The sequence below is a fragment of the Pristiophorus japonicus genome, chromosome 5 (genome assembly GCF_044704955.1).
Source record: "Pristiophorus japonicus isolate sPriJap1 chromosome 5, sPriJap1.hap1, whole genome shotgun sequence".
Lineage (NCBI taxonomy): Eukaryota > Metazoa > Chordata > Chondrichthyes > Pristiophoridae > Pristiophorus > Pristiophorus japonicus.
This window is the reverse complement of record NC_091981.1, coordinates 288,943,562-288,964,274: the sequence shown is the minus strand read 5'-3', so window position 1 is coordinate 288,964,274 and position 20,713 is coordinate 288,943,562. Positions and strand designations below refer to the sequence as shown.

Sequence of the window (20,713 nt, the reverse complement as noted above, 5' to 3'; positions counted from 1 at the left end):
GAGTAGGCCGCACGGGAGCTTTGCCCCCAGCCCGAGGGCTCAGGGATCCCGCCTCCAGTCACTGAGGGACTTCTCACTTCATACACAGTACCACTCACCAGATTTAACACATGTGTTTTATACACAATCTGTCACTTATTTAGTATTCTGTCATTTGATTCTCAATTGCTGAACCTTTAATAGTTATTTCATTATCATTTTCTATTTGAATTGCTCCATCATTGAGCTCCCTCCATCTGGCAGAAAGTTCTTTCCTTTGATTTAAAGAAAATATTAAAGGAAAGATACTGCATTTATATAGTGCCTTTCACAACCTCAGGACGTCCCAAAGTGCTTTACAGCCAATGAAGTATTTCTTTGAGTGTGGTCACTGTTGTAATGTCAGAAAACGAGGCAGCCAACTTGTGCACAGCAAGCTCCCACAAACAGCAATCTGTTTTTAGTGATGTTGGATGAGAAAGAAAGACCTGCATTTATATAGTGCCTTTCACAACCACCGGACATCTCCAAGTGCTTGACAGTGTGGTCGCTGTTGTAATGGGATACATGTTGCCTGGGACACCACTATGTCTCCTCTGGCCACCTTTGAGATAGTGCCATGGGATCTTTCACATCCACCCGAGAGGGTAGACAGGGCCTCAGTTTAATGTCTCGTCCAAAAGATGGCACTTCCGACAGTGCAGCACTCCCTCAGTACTGCACTGGAGGGTCGGCCTGGATTATGTGCTCGTCTCCGGAGTGGGACTTGATCCTAGAACATCCCACAACCTTCTGACTCAAGTGGGAGTGCTACCCAATGAGCCACGGCTGACACTTAGCATTTTATATAATAATATAATTTTCCTTACTGAATGCTTTGTGTAATATTGTACTGCTCGCAGTGTATGAACCCTCATTCATTGTAACTTAGCCTAATATATATCTGTTCTCTGCTTATAGTGATATTGATATAATGTGTTGTTTTGGAAATGTTGGATCTAGAGTGGCAGGTTTTGGTATTTTTTGATCTGTTAAGTTTTGGGGGGAAAAAATCTATACCTTGTGATATTTTATTACTGATTTTAAAATGTGTTTCCACACAATCCATTTTGCTTTGTGGTGTAATGAGAGTGAACGATGAGATGAGAGCAGGCTCCTTAATCTAACTGAAAATGAGTGAAACATCAAACATTTCACATCAGCGATTAGGGACATTGTGATTTTGAAATATTGGTTGGAGTCAATTCATTGAGAGAATTTGCCAAGAATAAAATGTCATCTCGGATCGTTGAAGATCGAGGCAATAACTTAAAAAATTAAGTCTCGGCACCAAAATCCGATCGACTGATTGTCTCCCCTCCCATATTTTAAGTGAAGAGCTGAATGGGTGGTGGTGTGCTTGTGGCTGCAGCACTGTATCTCTGGCCAACACGTGTTTCTCAGTGCAGTCTGTACTCCCGACTGACTGGTGTCTCAGCACACTCTGCCTGCTGCAGTTTAAATTTCCAGATCCCGCCCCCTGCCACGTTTCTCTCCTGCAGCAGCGGGCTGCAGCCGGACCCTGTCCAATGACTGACTGATTTTCTTCTAACAAGCCTTCCCGTACACATCGCTGTTCAGTGATCCCACCCGATCCCTCCCAGGTTTCGCATTTTCAGTGATGTGCCTTCTATGTCCTCCCCTTTCTCTTCCCTTCCTCTCCATCTGCAGTGCCTTGGGGTAGATTTTTAAGCCAGTGCTGCATTGGGAGTGTCAACCTAGATTAGGTGCTCAAGTTGCTAGAACGCGAATTTGAATCAGTGTGGATAGGAGAATGGCTGGGGCACAGAAAACACAAACATTGGGGTGTGTGGATGTTTTTTGGATTAGTGGGTAAAGGTATGTAGGGCGGGTAAAAGGTATTGAGTTACAGATCAGCCATGATCTGATTGAATTGGGGGGGAGGGGGGGGGCAGGTTAGAGGGGCTGAATGGCCTACTTCTGGTCCCATGGTGTAATGTGGGTACTGGTGTGCCCTTGGAATCTGTGCTGGAACCTTGTTTTATGTTCCCTATTCATACAAGTGATTTGGACTTGAAGACGAGGAATGATAATTGAGGTTTGCTGATAATACTAAATTAAGATTGCTACTGCGGGGGAGACTGCAGGAAGCCTTAGGTTGGCAGAGTGGGCAGGCACAGTTCAATGCTCACAATTTAGCGCAGTTAATTACCTTTGAATGGGAGGATCTTGTGGACCTGGTTTTGGGCCATTTCTGGTCTATGGGAAAAATCGTAGTTGTGCCAAATGATTTGTTCACAATATACGGGACTTCAGTTATTTGGATAGGCTGGAGAAGCTGGGGTTAAAGCAAAGAAGGTTGAGAGGAGATTAGATAGAGGTGTTCAAAATCATGAGGCGTCTGGACAGAGTAGATAGTGAAACTGCTTCCGTAGGCGGGAGGACACAGATTTAAGGTGATTGGCAGAAGAACCAAAGGCGACATGAGGATAAACAATTTTTACACAGCGAGTGGTTAGGATCTGGAATACACGGCCTGAAAGGGTGGGGGAGGCACATTCTATCGTGGCTTTCAAAAGCGAATTGGATAAGTACCTGAAGGACTTCCCCTAAAATGTATCTACGCTATTTGCCTCAACTATCCCATGGTGTAACGAGTGTCACAGTCTAATCCAATGCTCCACCCAGTTGCTGCCACTGCAGTTTACAAGGGTTTACTGGAAATTTGTTCACGGTTCTGTCCTGACTCATGGTGAAAGCCAGTCTGACCAAGCGCTCTGATAGTGAAAGGGGAACACTGCGGGGAAATCTCCCTGTATCTACTGCCTTCGCACTATGCGCGCAGAACCTGACTCCAGAGCGAAGCAGAAGTGAAGCCTTTGGAGTAGTTTCACCCAGGTTTACTCTGCAACACCTCAGCATCGATGGCCAGTGAACCCTCACTGGGCCAGGAGTTTGTGAATATCACATCACACCCCCCCCCCCGGCAAGAAACTGACTTAAATAAATCTGATAATTTCCTGGGCTGGCACCAGGAAAAAAAAATAATACGTCCAAGAAAACTGTGGGATTACCGTTAAATCCCAACTCATTCCCTGAAGCTCTTCAGATGGATGTCAGCCATGCATCAGTGGGTAGCACTTCCGCCTCTGAGTCAGAAGGTTGTGGGTTCAAATCCCACTTCCATGTGCAGTGTTCCCAGTCTCAGCACTCTGTGTATACAGTGAGCGCCCTGATAATGGAGAAGCCCCCAGCCCCATGTCTACATCGCTTGGACATGTCCTAATTTAGTTCTTTGATGTTCCTTTCCAGGGAGAACTTGTTCGGAAGCTGAAAACAACGAATTCTCCGCAGGTGGATGTCGATAAAGCCGTGTCTGAGCTCAAAGCTCGTAAACGGTTCCTGGAGGCTAAGGTATGAGCTGCAATCTTGCTGTAAGCCACGAATTAAATGTGACACTGGTTCCATAGAAACATAGAAAATAGGAGCAGTAGCAGGCCATTCGGCCCTTCGAGTCTGCACCGCCATTCAATATGATCATGGCTGATCCTCTATCTCAACACCATATTCCCGCTTTTCCCCCATACCCCTTGATGCCTTTTGTTTCTAGAAATCTATCTATCTCCCTCTTAAATATATTCAGTGACTTGGCCTCCACAGCCTCCTGTGGTAGAGAATTCCACAGGTTCACCACCCTCTGAGTGAAAAAATTTCTCCTCATCTTGGTCCTAAATTTCCTACCCCTTTTCCTGAGACTGACCCCTTGTTCTAGACTTCCCAGCCAGGGGAAACATCCTCCCTGCATCCAGTCTATCCAACCCAGTCAGAATTTTATACGTTTCAATGAGATCCCCTCTCATTCTTCAAAACTCGAGTGGATACAGGCCTAAACAACCAATCCCTCCTCATACGACAGTCCTGCCATCCCAGGAATCAGTCTGGTGAACCTTCGCTGCACTCCCTCTATGGCAAGTATATCCTTTCTTAGGTAAGGAGACCAAAACTGCACACGAGACTCCAGGTGCGGTCTCACCAAGGCCCTGTATAACTGTAGTAAGACATCCTTGCTCCTGTACTCAAATCCTCTTGCAATGAAGGCCAACATACCATTTGCCTTCCTAACTGCTTGCTGCACCTGCATGTTTGCTTTCAATAACTGGTGTACAAGGACACCCAGGTCCCTCTGTACATCGACACTTCCCAAGCCAGCACCATTTAAATAATACTTTGTCCTTATGTTTTTCCTACAAAGTGGATAACTTCACATTTATCCACGTTATTCTGCATCTGCCATGTATTTGTCCTCTCACTCAACCTATCTAAATCACCTTGCAGTATCTTTGCATCCTCCTCACAACTCACAATCCCACCTAGTTTTGTGTCGTCAGCAAACTTGGAAATATTACATTTGGTTCCCTCATCCAAATCATTTATATATATATTTATTATATAATATATGTGAATAGCTGGGGTCCAAGCACTGATCCCTGTGGTACCCCACTAGTCACTGCCTGCCACCCCGAAAAAGACCTGTTTATTTCTACTCTCTGTTTCCTGTTAGTTAACCAATATTCAATCCACGCCATGACATTACCCCCAGTCCCATGTGGTTTAATTTTGCACACTCTTTGTTCCACTCTTGTCTATCCTGCCATAGCCAGAGAAGGCCCTGCATCGTTCCATCCTTGGGGTCCCCTCTTATTTCTCATTTGTGCACTGCCCCTCGGCGACATCATCTGAAGACACACCGTCAGATTTCACATGCATGCTGACGACATCCAGCACCATCTCACCACCCCCTCTCTCGACCCCTTCATTGCCTCCGATGTGTCACGCTGCTTCTCCGACATCAAGTCTGGAATGAGATGCAGATTCCTGCAATTAAAGATTGGCCAGAATGAAGCCATTGTCTTCGCTCCCTGCCATCACCTCTGTTCCCTCGCCACTTATTGTATCCCCCTCCCTGGCCACTGTCTCGGGCTGAACCAGACTGTTCACAAACCTCAGCGTCCTATTTAACGCTGATCTGAGCTTCCGGCCCCATATCCTCGCCATCTCCAAGACCACCTCCATAACATCACTCGTCTCCACTCCACCCCACGCCACCTCATCTGCTGCTGAAACCCTGATGTGTGCTTTTGTTACCTCCGTTCTTGACTATTCCAATCCTTTCCTTCCCGGCCCCCCATCTTCCACCCTCCGTAAATTTGAGCTCATCCAAACCTCGGCTGCCCATATCCTAACTCGCACCAAGTCCTGTTCACCCATCACCCTTGTGCTCGCCGACCTATATTGGCTCCCGTTCCATCAACGCCTCAAATTGAAAAATTCTCATCCTTGTTTTCAAATCCCTCCATGGCCTCGCTCCTTCCTATCTCTGCAACCTCCTCCAGCACTACAAGCCTGCGCTCCTCCAACTCCGGCCTCTTGCACATCCCCCACTTCCTTTGCCCCACTATTGGTGGCCTTACCATCAGCTGCTGAGGCTCTAAGCTCTGGAATTCCCTCCCTTAACCTCTCCACCTCTCTTTTTTTTAGGAAGCTCCTTAAAGCCTATGTTGACCAAGCATTTAGTCAACATCCTGATATCTCCTTTAGCTCGATAACAATTTTTGTCTGATTACGCTCCTGCGTCGCGACTTGGGACATTTCCCTACGTGGAAGGCAAGCTGTTGTCACGTGACCCCGAATAAAACGAGTCAGATGACCCTTGTTCCCGTTAAGCTGCGAGGCTGTGCAGCGGTCCGGAGGTTCTGTGCAGGCCGCTCAGTGGTTTTACAGTGGAAAACAGCTCATGCACAGGAAACAAAAGAATATAAGAAATAGAAATAGGAGCAGGAGTAGGCCATACGGCCCCTCGAGCCTGCTCCGCCATTCAATAAGATCATGGCTGATCTGATCATGGACTCAGGTCCACTTCCCCGCCCGCCCCCCCATAAACCCTTATTGGTTATGAAACTGTCTATGTCTTAAATTTATTTAACATAAAAACATAGAAAATAGGTGCAGGAGCAGGTCATTCGGCCCTTCGAGCCTGCACCACCATTCAATAAGATCATGGTTGATCATGGCAACTTCAGACTTCAGTACCCCATTCCTGCTTTCTCTCCATACCCCTTGATCCCTTTAGCCGTAAGGGCCACACCTAACTCCCTTTTGAATATATCTAACGAAACTGGCCTCAACAACTTTCTGTGGTAGAGAATTCCACAGGTTCACAATTCTCTGAGTGAAGAAGTTTCCCCTCATCTCAGTCCTAAATGGCTTACTCCTTATCCTTAGTCTGTGACCCCTGGTTCTGGACTTCCCCAACATCGGGAACATTCTTCCTGCATCTAACCTGTCCAATCCCGTCAGAATTTTATGTTTCTATGAGATCCCCTCTCATTCTTCTAAACTCCAGTGAATACAGGCCTAGTCGATCCAGTCTTTCTTCATATGTCAGTTCTGCCATCCCGGGAATCAGTCTGGTGAACCTTTGCTGCACTCTCTCAACAGCAAGAGTGTCCTTCCTCAGATTAGGAGACCAAAACTGTACACAATATTCCAGGTGAGGCCTCACCAAGGCCCTGTACAACTGCAGTAAGACCTCCCTGTTCCTGTACTCAAATCCCCTTGCTACAAAGGCCAACATACCATTTGCTTTCTTCACTGCCTGCTGTACCTGCATGCCTACCTTCAATGACTGATGTACCATGACACCCAGGTCTCATTGCACCTCCCCTTTTACTAATCTGTCACCATTCAGATAATCTGCCTTCCTGTTTTTGCCACCAAAGTGGATAACCTCTGTATTTACTTATCTACATTATACTGCATCTGCCATGCATTTTCCCACTCACCTAACCTGCCCAAGTCCCCCTGCAGCCTCCTAGCATCCTCCTCACAGCTCACACTGCCACCCAGCTTAGTGTCATCTGCAAACTTGGAGATATTACATTCAATTCCTTCGTCTAAATCATTAATGTATATTGTAAATAGCTGGGGTCCGTGGTCTGAGCCCTGCGGCACTCCACTAGTCACTGCCTGCCATTCTGAAAAGGACCCGTTTATTCCCACTCTTCGCTTCCTGTCTGCCAACCAGTTCTCTATTCACATCAATACATTACCCCCAATACCATGTGCCTTAATTTTGCACACTAATCTCCTGTGTGGGACCTTGTCAAAAGCCTTTTGAATGTCCCAGCTTCCACAGCTCTCTGAGGCAGAGAATTCCACAGATTTACAATGCTCTGAGAAATGATCTCAGTTTAAAATGGGCAGCCCCTTATTCTAAGATTATGCCCTCTAGTTCTAGTCTCCCCCATCAGTGGAAACATCCTCTCTGCATCCACCTTGTCACGCCCCCTCATAATCTTATACTTTTCGATAAGATCACCTCTCATTCTTCTGAATTTCAACGAGTAGAGGCCCAACCTATGCAATCTTTCCTGATAAGCCAACCCCCTCATCTCTGTAATCAACCTTGTGAACCTTCTCTGAACTGCCTCCAAAGCATATATATCCTTTTGTAAATATGGAAACCAAAACTGCAGTATTCCAGGTGTGGCCTCACCAATACCCTGTACAACTGTAGCAAGACTTCCCGGCTTTTATACTCCATCCCCTTTGCAATAAAGGCCAAGATTCCATTGGCCTTCCTGATCACTTGCTGTACCTGCATACTAACCTTTTCTGTTTCATGCACAAGTACCCCCAGGTCCCGCTGTACTGCAGCACGTTGCAATTTTTCTCCATTTAAATTTTCTCCATTTGATTTTTTTCTGCCAAAGTGCATGACCTTACACTTTCCAACATTATACTCCATCTGCCAAATTTTTGCCCACTCACTTAGCCTGTTTATGTCCTTTTGCAGATTTTTTGTGTCCTCACACATTGCTTTTCCTCCCATCTTTGTATCGTCAGCAAACTTGGCTACGTTACACTCAGTCCTTTCTTCCAAGTCATTAAAATAGATTGTAAATAGTTGGGGTCCCAGCACTGATCCCTTGACACCCTACTAGTTACTGGTTGCCAACCTGAGAATGAACCATTTATCCTGACTCTCTGTTTTCTGTTAGTTAGCCAAACCTCTATCCATGCTAATATATTAACATAGAAACATAGAAAATAGGTGCAGGAGTAGGCCATTCAGCCCTTCTAGCCTGCACCGCCATTCAATGAGTTCATGGCTGAACATGCAACTTCAGTACCCCATTCCTGCTTTCTCGCCATACCCCTTGATCCCCCTAGTAGTAAGGACTTCATCTAACTCCTTTTTGAATATATTTAGTGAATTGGCCTCAACAACTTTCTGTGGTAGAGAATTCCACAGGTTCACCATTCTCTGGGTGAAGAAGTTTCTCCTCATCTCGGTCCTAAATGGCTTATCCCTTATCCTTAGACTGTGACCCCTGGTTCTGGACTTCCCCAACATTGGGAACATTCTTCCTGCATCTAACCTGTCTGAACCCATCAGAACTTTAAACGTTTCTATGAGATCCCCTCTCATTCTTCTGAACTCCAGTGAATACAAGCCCAAGAAAATATTACCCTCAACCCCGTGAGCTTTTATCTTGCGCAGTAACCTTTTATGTGGCACCTTGTCAAATGCCTTCTGGAAGTTCAAATACACCACATCCACCGGTTCCCCTTTATCCACCCTGTTCATTACATCCTCAAAGAATTCCAGCAAATTTGTCAAACGTGACTTCCCCTTCATAAATCTGGTTCGCAAAGCCCGTTGAAGGGGTCGCGCACTCAAAAAGAAATTAGTGGGGACATTGGACGCGACAGTGCCCTGTGGGGTATGAGAGTCACTGTGTGTACACACTCACTGCCCTGTGGGGTATGAGAGTTATTGGGTGTACACACTCACTGCCCTGTGGGGTATGAGAGTTATTGAGTGTACACACTCACTGCCCTGTGGTGTATGAGAGTCACTGTGTGTACACACTCACTGCCCTATGGGGTATGAGAGTTATTGGGTGTACACTCACTGTGGTGTAGTTCACTTCTGCCAACACTAGAGTGGTGTTGATTTGGATCCCTGTACTTACATTCGAGCTGTAATGAATCCTGAATGATTCAAAGAGAAAAACACTGCAAACGTGGGGCCTTATTGACTTATTACAGTCACGTACAAACCCCTCTCTCTCTCTCTCCCTTTCCCCACAGGAGCTGGCTCTGCAGCCAAAGGATGACATTGTCGACCGAACAAAAATGGAGGACACGCTGAAGCGGAGGTTCTTCTACGACCAGGCCTTTGCCATATATGGAGGTAGGAGAGCCAATCTCCGGGGTTGTTGAGCAAGTGAGCATGTATACCAAAATACAAAATTGATGGTCAGGAAAAGGCCAGCTGCTCCATCAAGCCTGCCCCACACTGTGGTGGCTGGAGGCTGGAACATCATGACAGACACTCCTCCCACCCCACCCCCGCACTCTGGTAATCTTCTGGGAGAGTCAAAACACCAGAGGAAAAACTCAGGGCCAATAAGGGTAAAAATACACTTTTAAATGCCTCTCCGACCTCCCTCAGGCGATCGAAACCAGTTCAGGAGATCACACTGACCAAGTGTTGTCTATGAAGACACTGACCTTCTGTATGATGTGACCTCTGCCCCAGTCACAAACTGGTCCAGCTCCCTCTGGAAGGCAATGCAGAGAGTCAGCACCCACCACACCAGCCGGCATTGTATTCCAGAGGCTCACACAACGAGCATCCCCCTACTAACCCCCTCTCCGTACACAACGAGCGTCCCCCTACTAACCCCGTCCCCGCACACAACGAGTGTCCCCCTACTAACCCCCTCTCCGTACACAACGAGCGTCCCCCTACTAACCCCCTCCCCGCACACACCGAGCGTCCCCCTACTAACCCCCTCCCCGCACACAATGACCATCCCCCTACCTCCCTAACCCCCGCTCCTCGTCTCAGTTCATAATGGCCGACCCCTCATCCTGAGACGGTGACCCCTAGTTCTAGGCTCTCCAGCCAGGGGACACATCATCATCATCATCATCATCATCATCATCATCATTGGCAGTCCCTGGGAATCGAGGAAGACTTGCTTACACTCCGGAAGTGAGTTCTCTGGTGGCTGAGCAGTCTAATACGAGAGCCACAGACTCTGTCACAGGTGGGACTGATATTCGTCGAGGGAACGGGTGGGTGGGACTAGTTTGCCGCACGCTGTCTGCGCCTGACCTTTTCACGCTCTTTGCGTTGAGACTCGAAGAGCTCAACGCCCTCCCAGATGCACTTTATCCTCCTCGGGCGCTCTTCAGCCAGGGTCTCCCAGGTGTCAATGGTGATGTCGCACTTTACCAGGGAGGCTTTGAGGGTGTCCTTGTAACGTTTCCGCTGCCCACCTTTGGCTCATAAGAACATAAGAACATAAGAATTAGGAACAGGAGTAGGCCATCTAGCCCCTCGAGCATGCTCCGCCATTCAATAAGATCATGGCTGATCCAGCCGTGGACTCAGCTCCACTTACCCGCCCTCTCCCCGTAACCCTTAATTCCCTTATTGGTTAAAAATCTATTTATCTGTGACTTGAATACATTCAATGAGCTAGCCTCAACTGCTTCCTTGGGCAGAGAATTCCACAGATTCACAACTCTCTGGGAGAAGAAATTCCTTCTCAACTCGGTTTTAAATTGGCTCCTCCGTATTTTGAGGCTGTGCCCCCTAGTTCTAGTCTCCCCCACCAATGGAAACAACCTCTCTGCCTTTATCCTGTCTATTCCTTTCATGATTTTAAATGTTTCTATAAGATCACCCCTCATCCTTCTGAACTCCAACGAGTAAAGACCCAGTCTGCTCAATCTATCATCATAAGGTAACCCCCTCATCTCCGGAATCAGCCTAGTGAATCGTCTATGTACACCCTCCAAAGCTAGTATATCCTTCCTTAAGTAAGGTGACCAAAACTGCACGCAGTACTCCAGGTGCGGCCTTACCAATACCCTATACAGTTGCAGCAGGACCTCCCTGCTTTTGTACTCCATCCCTTTCGCAATGAAGGCCAACATTCTATTCGCCTTCCTGATTACCTGCTGCACCTGCAAACTAACTTTTTGGGATTCATGCACAAGGACCCCCAGGTCCCTCTGCACCTCAGCATGTTGTAATTTCTCCCCATTCAAATAATACTCCCTTTTACTGTTTTTTTTTTCCCAAGGTGGATGACCTCACACTTTCCGACATTGTATTCCATCTGCCAAACCTTAGCCCATTCGCTTAATCTATCCAAATCTCTTTGCAGCCTCTCTGTGTCCTCTACACAACCCGCTTTCCCACTAATCTTAGTGTCATCTGCAAATTTTGTTACACTTCACTCTGTCCCCTCTTCCAGGTCATCTATGTAAATTGTAAACAGTTGTGGTCCCAGCACCGATCCCTGTGGCACACCACTAACCACTGATTTCCAACCCGAAAAGGACCCATTTATCCTGACTCTGCTTTCTGTTCGTCAGCCAATTTTCTATCCATGCTAATACATTTCCTCTGACTCCGCGTACCTCTATCTTCTGCAGTGACCTTTTGTGTGGCACCTTATCGAATGCCTTTTGAAAATCTAAATACACCACATCCATCGGTACACCTCTATCCACCAAGCTCGTTATATCCTCAAAGAATTCCAGTAAATTAGTTAAACATGATTTCCCCTTCATGAATCCATGCTGCGTCTGCTTGATTGCACTATTCCTATCTAGATGTCCCGCTATTTCTTCCTTAATGATAGTTTCAAGCATTTTCCCCACTACAGATGTTAAACTAACCGGCCTATAGTTACCTGCCTTTTGTCTGCCCCCTTTTTTAAACAGAGGCGTTACATTAGCTGCTTTCCAATCCGCTGGTACCTTCCCAGAGTCCAGAGTATTTTGGTAGATTATAACGAATGCATCTGCTATAACTTCCGCCATCTCTTTTAATACCCTGGGATGCACTTCATCAGGACCAGAGAACTTGTCTACCTTGAGTCCCATTAACCTGTCCAGCTCTACCCCCCTAGTGATAGTGATTGTCTCAAGGTCCTCCCTTCCCACATTCCTGTGACCAGCAATTTTTGGCATGGTTTTTGTGTCTTCCACTGTGAAGACCGAAGCAAAATAATTGTTTAAGGTCTCAGCCATTTCCACATTTCCCATTATTAAATCCCCCTTCTCATCTTCTAAGGGACCAACATTTACTTTAGTCACTCTTTTCCGTTTTATATATCTGTAAAAGCTTTTACTATCTGTTTTTATGTTTTGCGCAAGTTTACCGTCGTAATCTATCTTTCCTTTATTGCTTTTTTAGTCATTCTTTGCTGTTGTTTAAAATTTTCCCAATCCTCTAGTTTCCCACTAACCTTGGCCACCTTATACACATTGGTCTTTGATTTGATACTCTCCTTTATTTCCTTGGTTATCCACAGCTGGTTATCCCTTCTCTTACCGCCCTTCTTTTTCACTGGTATATATTTTTGTTGCGCACTATGAAAGAGCTCCTTAAAAGTCCTCCACTGTTCCTCAATTGTGCCACCGTTTAGTCTGTGTTTCCAATCTACTTTAGCCAACTCTGCCCTCATCCCACTGTAGTCCCCTTTGTTTAAGCATAGTACGCTCGTTTCTGATACAACTTCCTCACCCTCAATCTGTATTACAAATTCAACCATACTGTGATCACTCATTCCGAGAGGATCTTTTACTTGGAGATCGTTTATTTTTCCTGTCTCATTACACAGAACCAGATCTAAGATAGCTTGCTCCCTTGTAGGTTCTGTTACATACTGTTCTAAGAAACAATCCCGTATGCATTCTATGAATTCCTCCTCCAGGCTACCCCGTGCGATTTGAGTTGACCAATCGATATGTAGGTTAAAATCCCCCATGATTACTGCCGTTTCTTTTTCACATGCCTCCATTATTCCCTTGATTATTGCCCGCCCCACCGTGAAGTTATTATTTGGGGGCCTATAAACTACGCCCACCAGTGACTTTTTCCCCTTACTATCTCTAATCTCCACCCACAATGATTCAACATTTTGTTCATTAGAGCCAATATCGTCTCTCATAACTGCCCTGATATCATCCTTTATTAACAGAGCTACCCCACCTCCTTTCCCTTCTTGTCTATCTTTCCGAATCGTCAGATACCCCTGTATGTTTAATTCCCAGTCTTGGCCACCCTGCAATCATGTTTCTGCAATGGCTCGCTTACCATGAAGGAGCTCCGTATAGAGCATTTAGTTAGGGAGTCTCGTATCTGGCATGCGAACTATGTGGCCTGTCCAGCGAAGCTTATCAGGGGACAACTTCTCAGTATCTACCGTGTTAATCCCTCCAGTCCTAAGATAGTCCGTTGAGCTATTCCTCAGCTATGGAGAGTGAGGGAGAAACCGTGGTGCGGGTTTGGGGAGTGGAGTTTGTCCCGAGTGTGTAAGGTAAATGGGGTCTATTGTACCTTGTTCAGGTGTGAGTGGCCTGTACGACTTTGGTCCTGTCGGCTGTGCGCTGAAGAACAACACCCTCCAGATCTGGCGGCAGCACTTCATCCAGGAGGAGCAGATCCTGGAGATTGACTGCACGATGCTGACTCCTGAACCCGTCCTCAAGTAAGTCTCCGAACTCCAGGCACCGAGGATCACGTCCGGAGCGGGGGTTAGGGAGGTCAGGGGACGCCCATTGTGTGCGGGGAGGGGGTTAGTAGGGGAATGCTCATTGTGTGTGGGGAGGGGGTTAGGGAGGTCAGGGGACGCCCATTTTGTGCGGGGAGGGGGTTAGTAGGGGGATGCTCATTGTGTGTGGGGAGGGGGTTAGGGAGGTCAGGGGACGCTCATTGTGTGTGGGGAGGGGATTAGTAGGGGGACGCTCATTGTGCGTGGGGAGGGGGTTAGGGAGGTCAGGGGATGCCCATTGTGTGCGGGGAGGGGGTTAGGGAGGTCAGGGGACGCTCAAATTGTGCGTGGGGAGGGGGTTAGTAGGGGGACGCTCATTATGTGTGGGGAGGGGGTTAGTCGGGGGACGCTCATTGTGCGTGGGGAGGGGGTTAGGGAGGTCAGGGGTCGCTCATTGTGTGCGGGGAGGGGGTTAGGGAGGTCAGGGGACGCTCATTGTGCGTGGGGAGGGGGTTAGTAGGGGACGCTCATTGTGTGTGGGGAGGGGGTTAGTAGGGGGACGCTCATTGTGTGTGGGGATGGGGTTAGGGACATCAGGGGATGCTCATTGTGTGTGGGGAGGGAGTTAGTAGGGGACGCTCATTGTGTGTGGGGAGGGGGTTAGGGAGGTCAGGGGACGCTCATTGTGCGTGGGGAGGGGACTGGGGCGGTGAGCACAGCCATGCAACTTCAGCGACAGAACAAAGGCACCGGGACAACAAAAGCAAAAGGTGCCGGAAATCCGAAATAAAAATAGGAACGGCAGGAAATCGCTCGGCAGGCCAAGCAGCATCTGTGGAGTGAGAGAGAGAAACAGTTAACGTTTTAGATTGATGAGCTTCCGTCAGACCTGGCAAATGTTCGAGATTTAACAGTTTCTAAACAAGTATAAATCTAGAGGGAAACAGGGTGGCAGGAAAACAACAACGTGTATTTATATAGCGCCTTTAATGTAGTGAAACGTCCCAAGGTGCTTCACAGGAGTATTATGCGATTAAAAATTTGTCACCGAGCCGCATAAGTAGAAATTAGGGCAGGTGACCAAAAGCTTAGTCAAAGAGATAGGTTTGAAGGAGCGTCTTGAAGGAGGAAAGAGAGGTGGAGAGGTTTAGGGAGGGAGTTCCAGAGCTTGGGGGCCCAGGCAACAGAAGGCACGGCCACCGATGGTGGAGCGATTATAATCAGGGATTCTCAGGAGGGCAGAATTAGAGGAGTGCAGATATCTCTGAGGGTTGTGAGGCTGGAGGAGATTACTGAGATAGGGAGGGGCAAGGTCATGGAGGGATTTGAAAACAAGGATGATAATTTTGAAATCGAGGCTTTGCTCAAAAGGGAAGGCGTGTGATAAGGTGGAAGACGGGAGAGGTTAAATAACAAAAGCAACGATGGTGCCAGGCAAAAGTGGGTGTTAATTGGACAAGTAAAGAAACGAAAATTGGTCCAGGGGAGGGATAATATCTTGATAACATTTTGCCAAATGGAATTTAAACAAGAATCGTAACCAAAAGGTGTTGAGCCGAGATGCTCGACTGGTGTTCCCAGGACCAGGGGATGCTCATTGAGCGGTGGGGTGAGCTGGGAACCAAGGGCAGGCGACCATGTGCCTTCCTTTCAGGGTCCGGCTCAGAAACGGGTTGGTGAGGATGGAGGCCAGCGATCGTGTGAAACTTTATTGGGAAGTGATTTTTTTTTTTTTTAAGTAACAAATGAAGGTGAAGGCAAGGCCATTCTGGGGCAAAGTATTTATTTGTGTGTGTCGGTGGTCTGTAGTGTTGTGCGGAGTCAGCGCTGATCTCTCGTGACATCCCTGCACCCAAGCAGTTTACATCCGGGGTTAGTGAGTGGGAGGCACTGCGGACTTAAAATTTAAAAAATGATTATTATTCCGGGCGTTGATGGAGTTGCCCTTCACCCAGCACTTTGGAGAGGGGCGGTTTCGCAGGCTCGGGGGGGCTCGTAGTTTTTTAAAAAAGGAAATGCTCTGGCTTACATTCTGTGGGTTGAGCTTTGGTGATTGGAATTGCAGAACATCTGGGCACGTGGACAAGTTTGCCGACTACATGGTGAAGGACCTGAAAAATGGGGAGTGTTTCCGTGCCGACCATCTGTTGAAAGGTAAGGGTTTGCACCTGGAGTGAGAGAGGGCTGCTCTGGCTGAGCACGCCGTGATCCACCTTGCTTTAAACAGCGCTGAGCCTTGGCGGACTCTGGTGCTGGGGAGATACGGCAACAGATTGTTGCTGGCACTCCCGCTGCCCCTGGGAATTCTGGCTCGGGATATCACAGAACAGAAGGAGGTCATTCGGTCCATCCTGTCCGTGCCGGCTCTTTGCTAGGGCAGTTCCAAACCGATTTCACTGTCGTATGCTTTCCCCATTGCCCCATATCTTCCCCAGTATCCTCCCCTGCAGGCCTGGTGTCTGTCACCCCCAACCCGGAGGCCCAGTGTCGTCGTCCCCCGAAGGCCCTGGGTTCCCCCGCCCCCCCCCCCCCCCCCCGAAGGCCCAGTGCCTCGCCCCCCCGAAGGCCCAGTGCCTCACTCCCCCCCCCCCCCCCCCCTCCCGAATGCCCTGGGCTCTCCCCCCCCCCCCCCCCCCCCCCCCCGAAGGCCCTGCTCTCCCCACCCCCGAAGACCAATACAATCGGACTCTGTGCCGGTACCTTGATGCCCAGCACACAGGCTCGAAGTGAAACGCAGTGTTAGACACATCCCTGAACAAGTGAGGATAACATGGAGACCTTTTGTGTCGCCTGTTGGTGGCTGATTTCAATCAATTGTGTTTAGTCGACCCGGTGTTTCTGTATAAAACCTAAGCTGCCAATCATCTTCCGCTGTTGTAGCTCATTTGCAGAAACTGATGTCCGATAAGAAATGCTCCGTGGAGAAGAAAGCAGAGATGGAAAGTGTTGTCACCCAGGTAAAAGGAACCACTTCGCTTGCCTTAATCCCTTTGATCTGTTTTTACCCCGTTATTTGTCCCTGCATGGTGTCCATTCCTGTTTATCTATCACATTAACACAGAGAAACGCAGCCTAGTTTTGATTTAAAGACCTGTTGTTAGTGCATAGATTTTGCACATTTCCTCTGTTTCTCCTACCCCTTGCTGTTTTTATCCTTGTGTTCCTGCCTTGAAGGGGTTGACTTCCACTGGGGTTCAGCTCGCCCTGCTCTGTTGGTTTATCTGGTCACTAAAGATCCCAGGGCATTGTTTGAAGAAAAGCAGGGAGTTCTTCCAGTGTCATAGGAACATAAAAAGACTTGCATTTATATAGTGCCTTTCACTGGGGGATTATCCTATGAGGAGAGATTGAGTAGACTGGGCCTACATGCTCTAGAGTTTAGAAGAATGCGGGGTGATCTCATTGAAACATGCAAAATTCTTACAGGGCTTGACAGGGTAGATGCAGGGAGGATGTTTCTCCTGGCTGGGGAGTCTAGAACCAGGGGTCACAATCTCTGGATAAGAGGTCGGCCATTTAGGACTGAGATGAGGAGAAACTTCTTCACTCAGAGGGTGGTGAATCTTTGGAATTCTCTACCCCAGAGGGCAGTGGAGGCTCAGTCTTTGAGTATATTCAAGACTGAGATCAATAGATTTTGGATATTAAGGAAATCAAGGGATATGGGGATAGTGCAGGAAAGTGGAGTTGAGGTAGAAGATCAGCTGTGATCTTATTGAATGGCGGAGCAGGCTCGAGGGGCCGAATGGCCTACTCCTGCTCCTATTTCTTATGTTCTTGTGTTCACGACCACCGCACGACTCAAAGTGCTTTACAGTAAATGAAGTACTTTTGGAGTGTAGTCAGTGTTGTAATGTGGGAAATGCGGCAGCCAACTTGAGCACAGCAAGCTCCCACAAACAGCAACGTGATAATGACCAGATAATCTGTTTTTGTTATGTTGTTTGAGGGATAAATATTGGCCAGGACACGCGAGCAGGAGGAGAACATTCAGCCCCTTGAGTCTGCTCTGCCATTCAATTAGATCCTGGCCGATCTGTACCTCAACTCCATTTACCCGCCTTTGCTGCATATCCATTAATACCCTGAGCCAGCAAAAACCTATCCATCTTGATCTTGTGAAAGATCCAATTGTCCCCCTGCTCCCACAGCCTTTTGGGGAGAGAATTCCAGATTTCCACTGACCTTTGTGTGTCCTGGACAAGATCACTCCCTGAACCAAATCGGTATAAATTGCATTTATATAGCACCTTTCATGACCACCAGACGTCTCAAAGTGCGTTACAGCAAATTAATTGCTTTTGAGGTGTAGTCACTGTTGTAATGTGGGAAACACAGCAGCCAATTTGCGCACAGCAAGCTCCCACAAACAAAAATGTGACGTCGATTGAGAGATAAACATTGGCCAGGACACCGGGGATAACTCCCTTGCTCTTCTTCGAAATAGTGCCAAGGGATCTTTTACGTCCACCTGAGAGAGCAGACAGGACCTCGGTTTAACATCTCATCTGAAAGAACATAAGAACATAAGAATTAGGAACAGGAGTAGGCCATCTAGCCCCTTGAGCCTGTTCCGCCATTCAACAAGATCATGGCTGATCTGGCCGTGGACTCAGCTCCATTTACCCGCCCGCTCCCCATAACCCTTAATTCCCTTATTGGTTAAAAATCTATATCTCTTTGACTTGAATACATTCAATGAGCTAGCCTCAACTGCTCCCTTGGGCAGAGAATTCCACAGATTCACAATCCTCTGGGAGAAGAAATTCCTTCTCAACTCGGTTTTAAATTGGCTCCCCCGATTTTTTTGAGGCTGTGCCCCCTAGTTCTAGTCTCCCCGACCAGTGGAAACAACCTCTCTGCCTCTATCTTGTCTATCCCTTTCATTATTTTAAATGTTTCTATAAGATCACCCCTCATCCTTCTGACTGAAGTCTACTCAATCTATCATCATAAGGTTAGCCCCTCATCTCTGAATCTGCCTTGTGAATCGTCTCTGTACCCCCTCCAAAGCTAGTATATCCTTCCTTAAGTAAGGTGACCAAAACTGCACGCAGTACTCCAGGTGCGGCCTCACTAATACCCTATACAGTTGCAGCAGGACCTCCCTGCTTTTGAACTCCATCCCTCTCGCAATGAAGGCCAACATTCCATTCGCCTTCCTGATTACCTGCTGCACCTGCAAACTAACTTTGTGGGATTCATGCACAAGTACCCTCAGGTCCCTCTGCACCGCAGCATGTTGTAATTTCTCCCCATTCAAATAATATTCCCTTTTACTGTTTTTTTTTCCCAAGGTGGATGACCTCACACTTTCCGACATTGTATTCCATCTGCCAAACCTTAGCCCATTCGCTTAACCTATCCAAATCTCCTTGCAGCCTTTCTGTGTCCTGTACACAACCCGCTTTCCCACTAATCTTTGTGTCATCTGCAAATTTTGTTACACTACACTCTGTCCCCTCTTCCAGGTCATCTATGTATATTGTAAACAGTTGTGGTCCCAGCACCGATCCCTGTGGCACACCACTAACCACTGATTTCCAACCCGAAAAGGACCCATTTATCCCGACTCTCTGCTTTCTGTTCGCCAGCCAATTCTCTATCCATGCTAATACATTTCCTCTGACTCCGTGTATCCTTATCTTCTGCAGTAACCTTTTGTGTGGCACCTTATCGAATGCCTTTTGAAAATCTAAATACACCATCGGTACACCTCTATCCACCATGCTCGTTATATCCTCAAAGAATTCCAGTAAATTAGTTAAACATGATTTCCCCTTCATGAATCCATGCTGCGTCTGCTTGATTGCACTATTCCTATCTAGATGTCCCACTATTTCTTCCTTAATGATAGTTTCAAGCATTTTCCCCACTACAGATGTTAAATTAACCGGCCTATAGTTACCTGCCTTTTGTCTGCACCCTTTTTTAAACAGAGGCGTGACATTAGCTGCTTTCCAATCCGCTGGTACCTCCCCAGAGTCCAGAGACTTTTGGTAGATTATAACGAATGCATCTGCTATAACTTCCACCATCTCTTTTAATACCCTGGGATGCATTTCATCAGGACCAGGGGACTTGTCTACCTTGAGTCCCATTAGCCTGTCCAGCACTATCCCCCTAGTGATAGTGATTGTCTCAAGGTCTTCCCTTCCCACATTCCTGTGACCAGCAATTTTTGGCATGGTTTTTGTGTCTTCCACTGTGAAGACCGAAGCAAAATAATTGTTTAAGGTCTCAGCCATTTCCACATTTCCCATTATTAAATCCCCCCTCTCATCTTCTAAGGGACCAACATTTACTTTAGTCACTCTTTTCCGTTTTATATATCTGTAAAAGCTTTTACTATCCGTTTTTATGTTTTGCGCAAGTTTACCTTCGTAATCTATCTTTCCTTTCTTTATTGCTTTCTTAATCATTCTTTGCTGTCGTTTAAAATTTTCCCAATCTTATATTTTCCCACTAACCTTGGCCACCTTATACGCATTGGTTTTTAATTTTATACTCTCCTTTATTTCCTTGGTTATCCACAGCTGGTTATCCCTTCTCTTACCGCCCTTCTTTTTCACTGGAATATATTTTTATTGAGCACTATGAAAGAGCTCCTTAAAAGTCCTCCACTGTTCCTCAATTGTGCCACCGTTTAGTCTGTGTTTCCAGTCTACTTTAGCCAACTCTGCCCTCATCCCACTGTAGTCCCCTTTGTTTAAGCATAGTACGCTCGTTTGAGACACTACTTCCTCACCCTCAATCTGTATTACAAATTCAACCATACTGTGATCATTCATTCCGAGAGGATCTTTTACTAGGAGATCGTTTATTATTCCTGTCTCATTACACAGGACCAGATCTAAGATAGCTTGCTCCCTTGTAGGTTCTGTAACATACTGTTCTAAGAAACAATCCCGTATGCATTCTATGAATTCCTCCTCCAGGCTACCCCGTGCGATTTGATTTGACCAATCGATATGTAGGTTAAAATCCCCCATGGTTACTGCCGTTCCTTTTTCACATGCCTCCATTATTCCCTTGATTATTGCCCTCCCCACCGTGAAGTTATTATTTGGGGGCCTTTAAACTACATCCACAAGTGACTTTTTCCCCTTACTATCTCTAATCTCCACCCACAATGATTCAACATTTTG

General features: G+C 47.0%; 1 protein-coding gene across 1 annotated transcript in view; it reads left to right on the top strand.

Moving 5' to 3' along the window:
- Window positions 1-20,713, top strand: part of gars1 (glycyl-tRNA synthetase 1) — a 46,620-nt gene that overhangs the window by 262 nt on the left and 25,645 nt on the right. Inside the window, exons 2-6 of the mRNA XM_070881782.1 lie at window positions 3,292-3,393; window positions 9,136-9,238; window positions 13,421-13,562; window positions 15,631-15,719; window positions 16,446-16,522. Coding sequence (XP_070737883.1) covers window positions 3,292-3,393; window positions 9,136-9,238; window positions 13,421-13,562; window positions 15,631-15,719; window positions 16,446-16,522 — 513 coding nt within the window. The remainder of the gene's footprint in view (window positions 1-3,291; window positions 3,394-9,135; window positions 9,239-13,420; window positions 13,563-15,630; window positions 15,720-16,445; window positions 16,523-20,713) is intronic.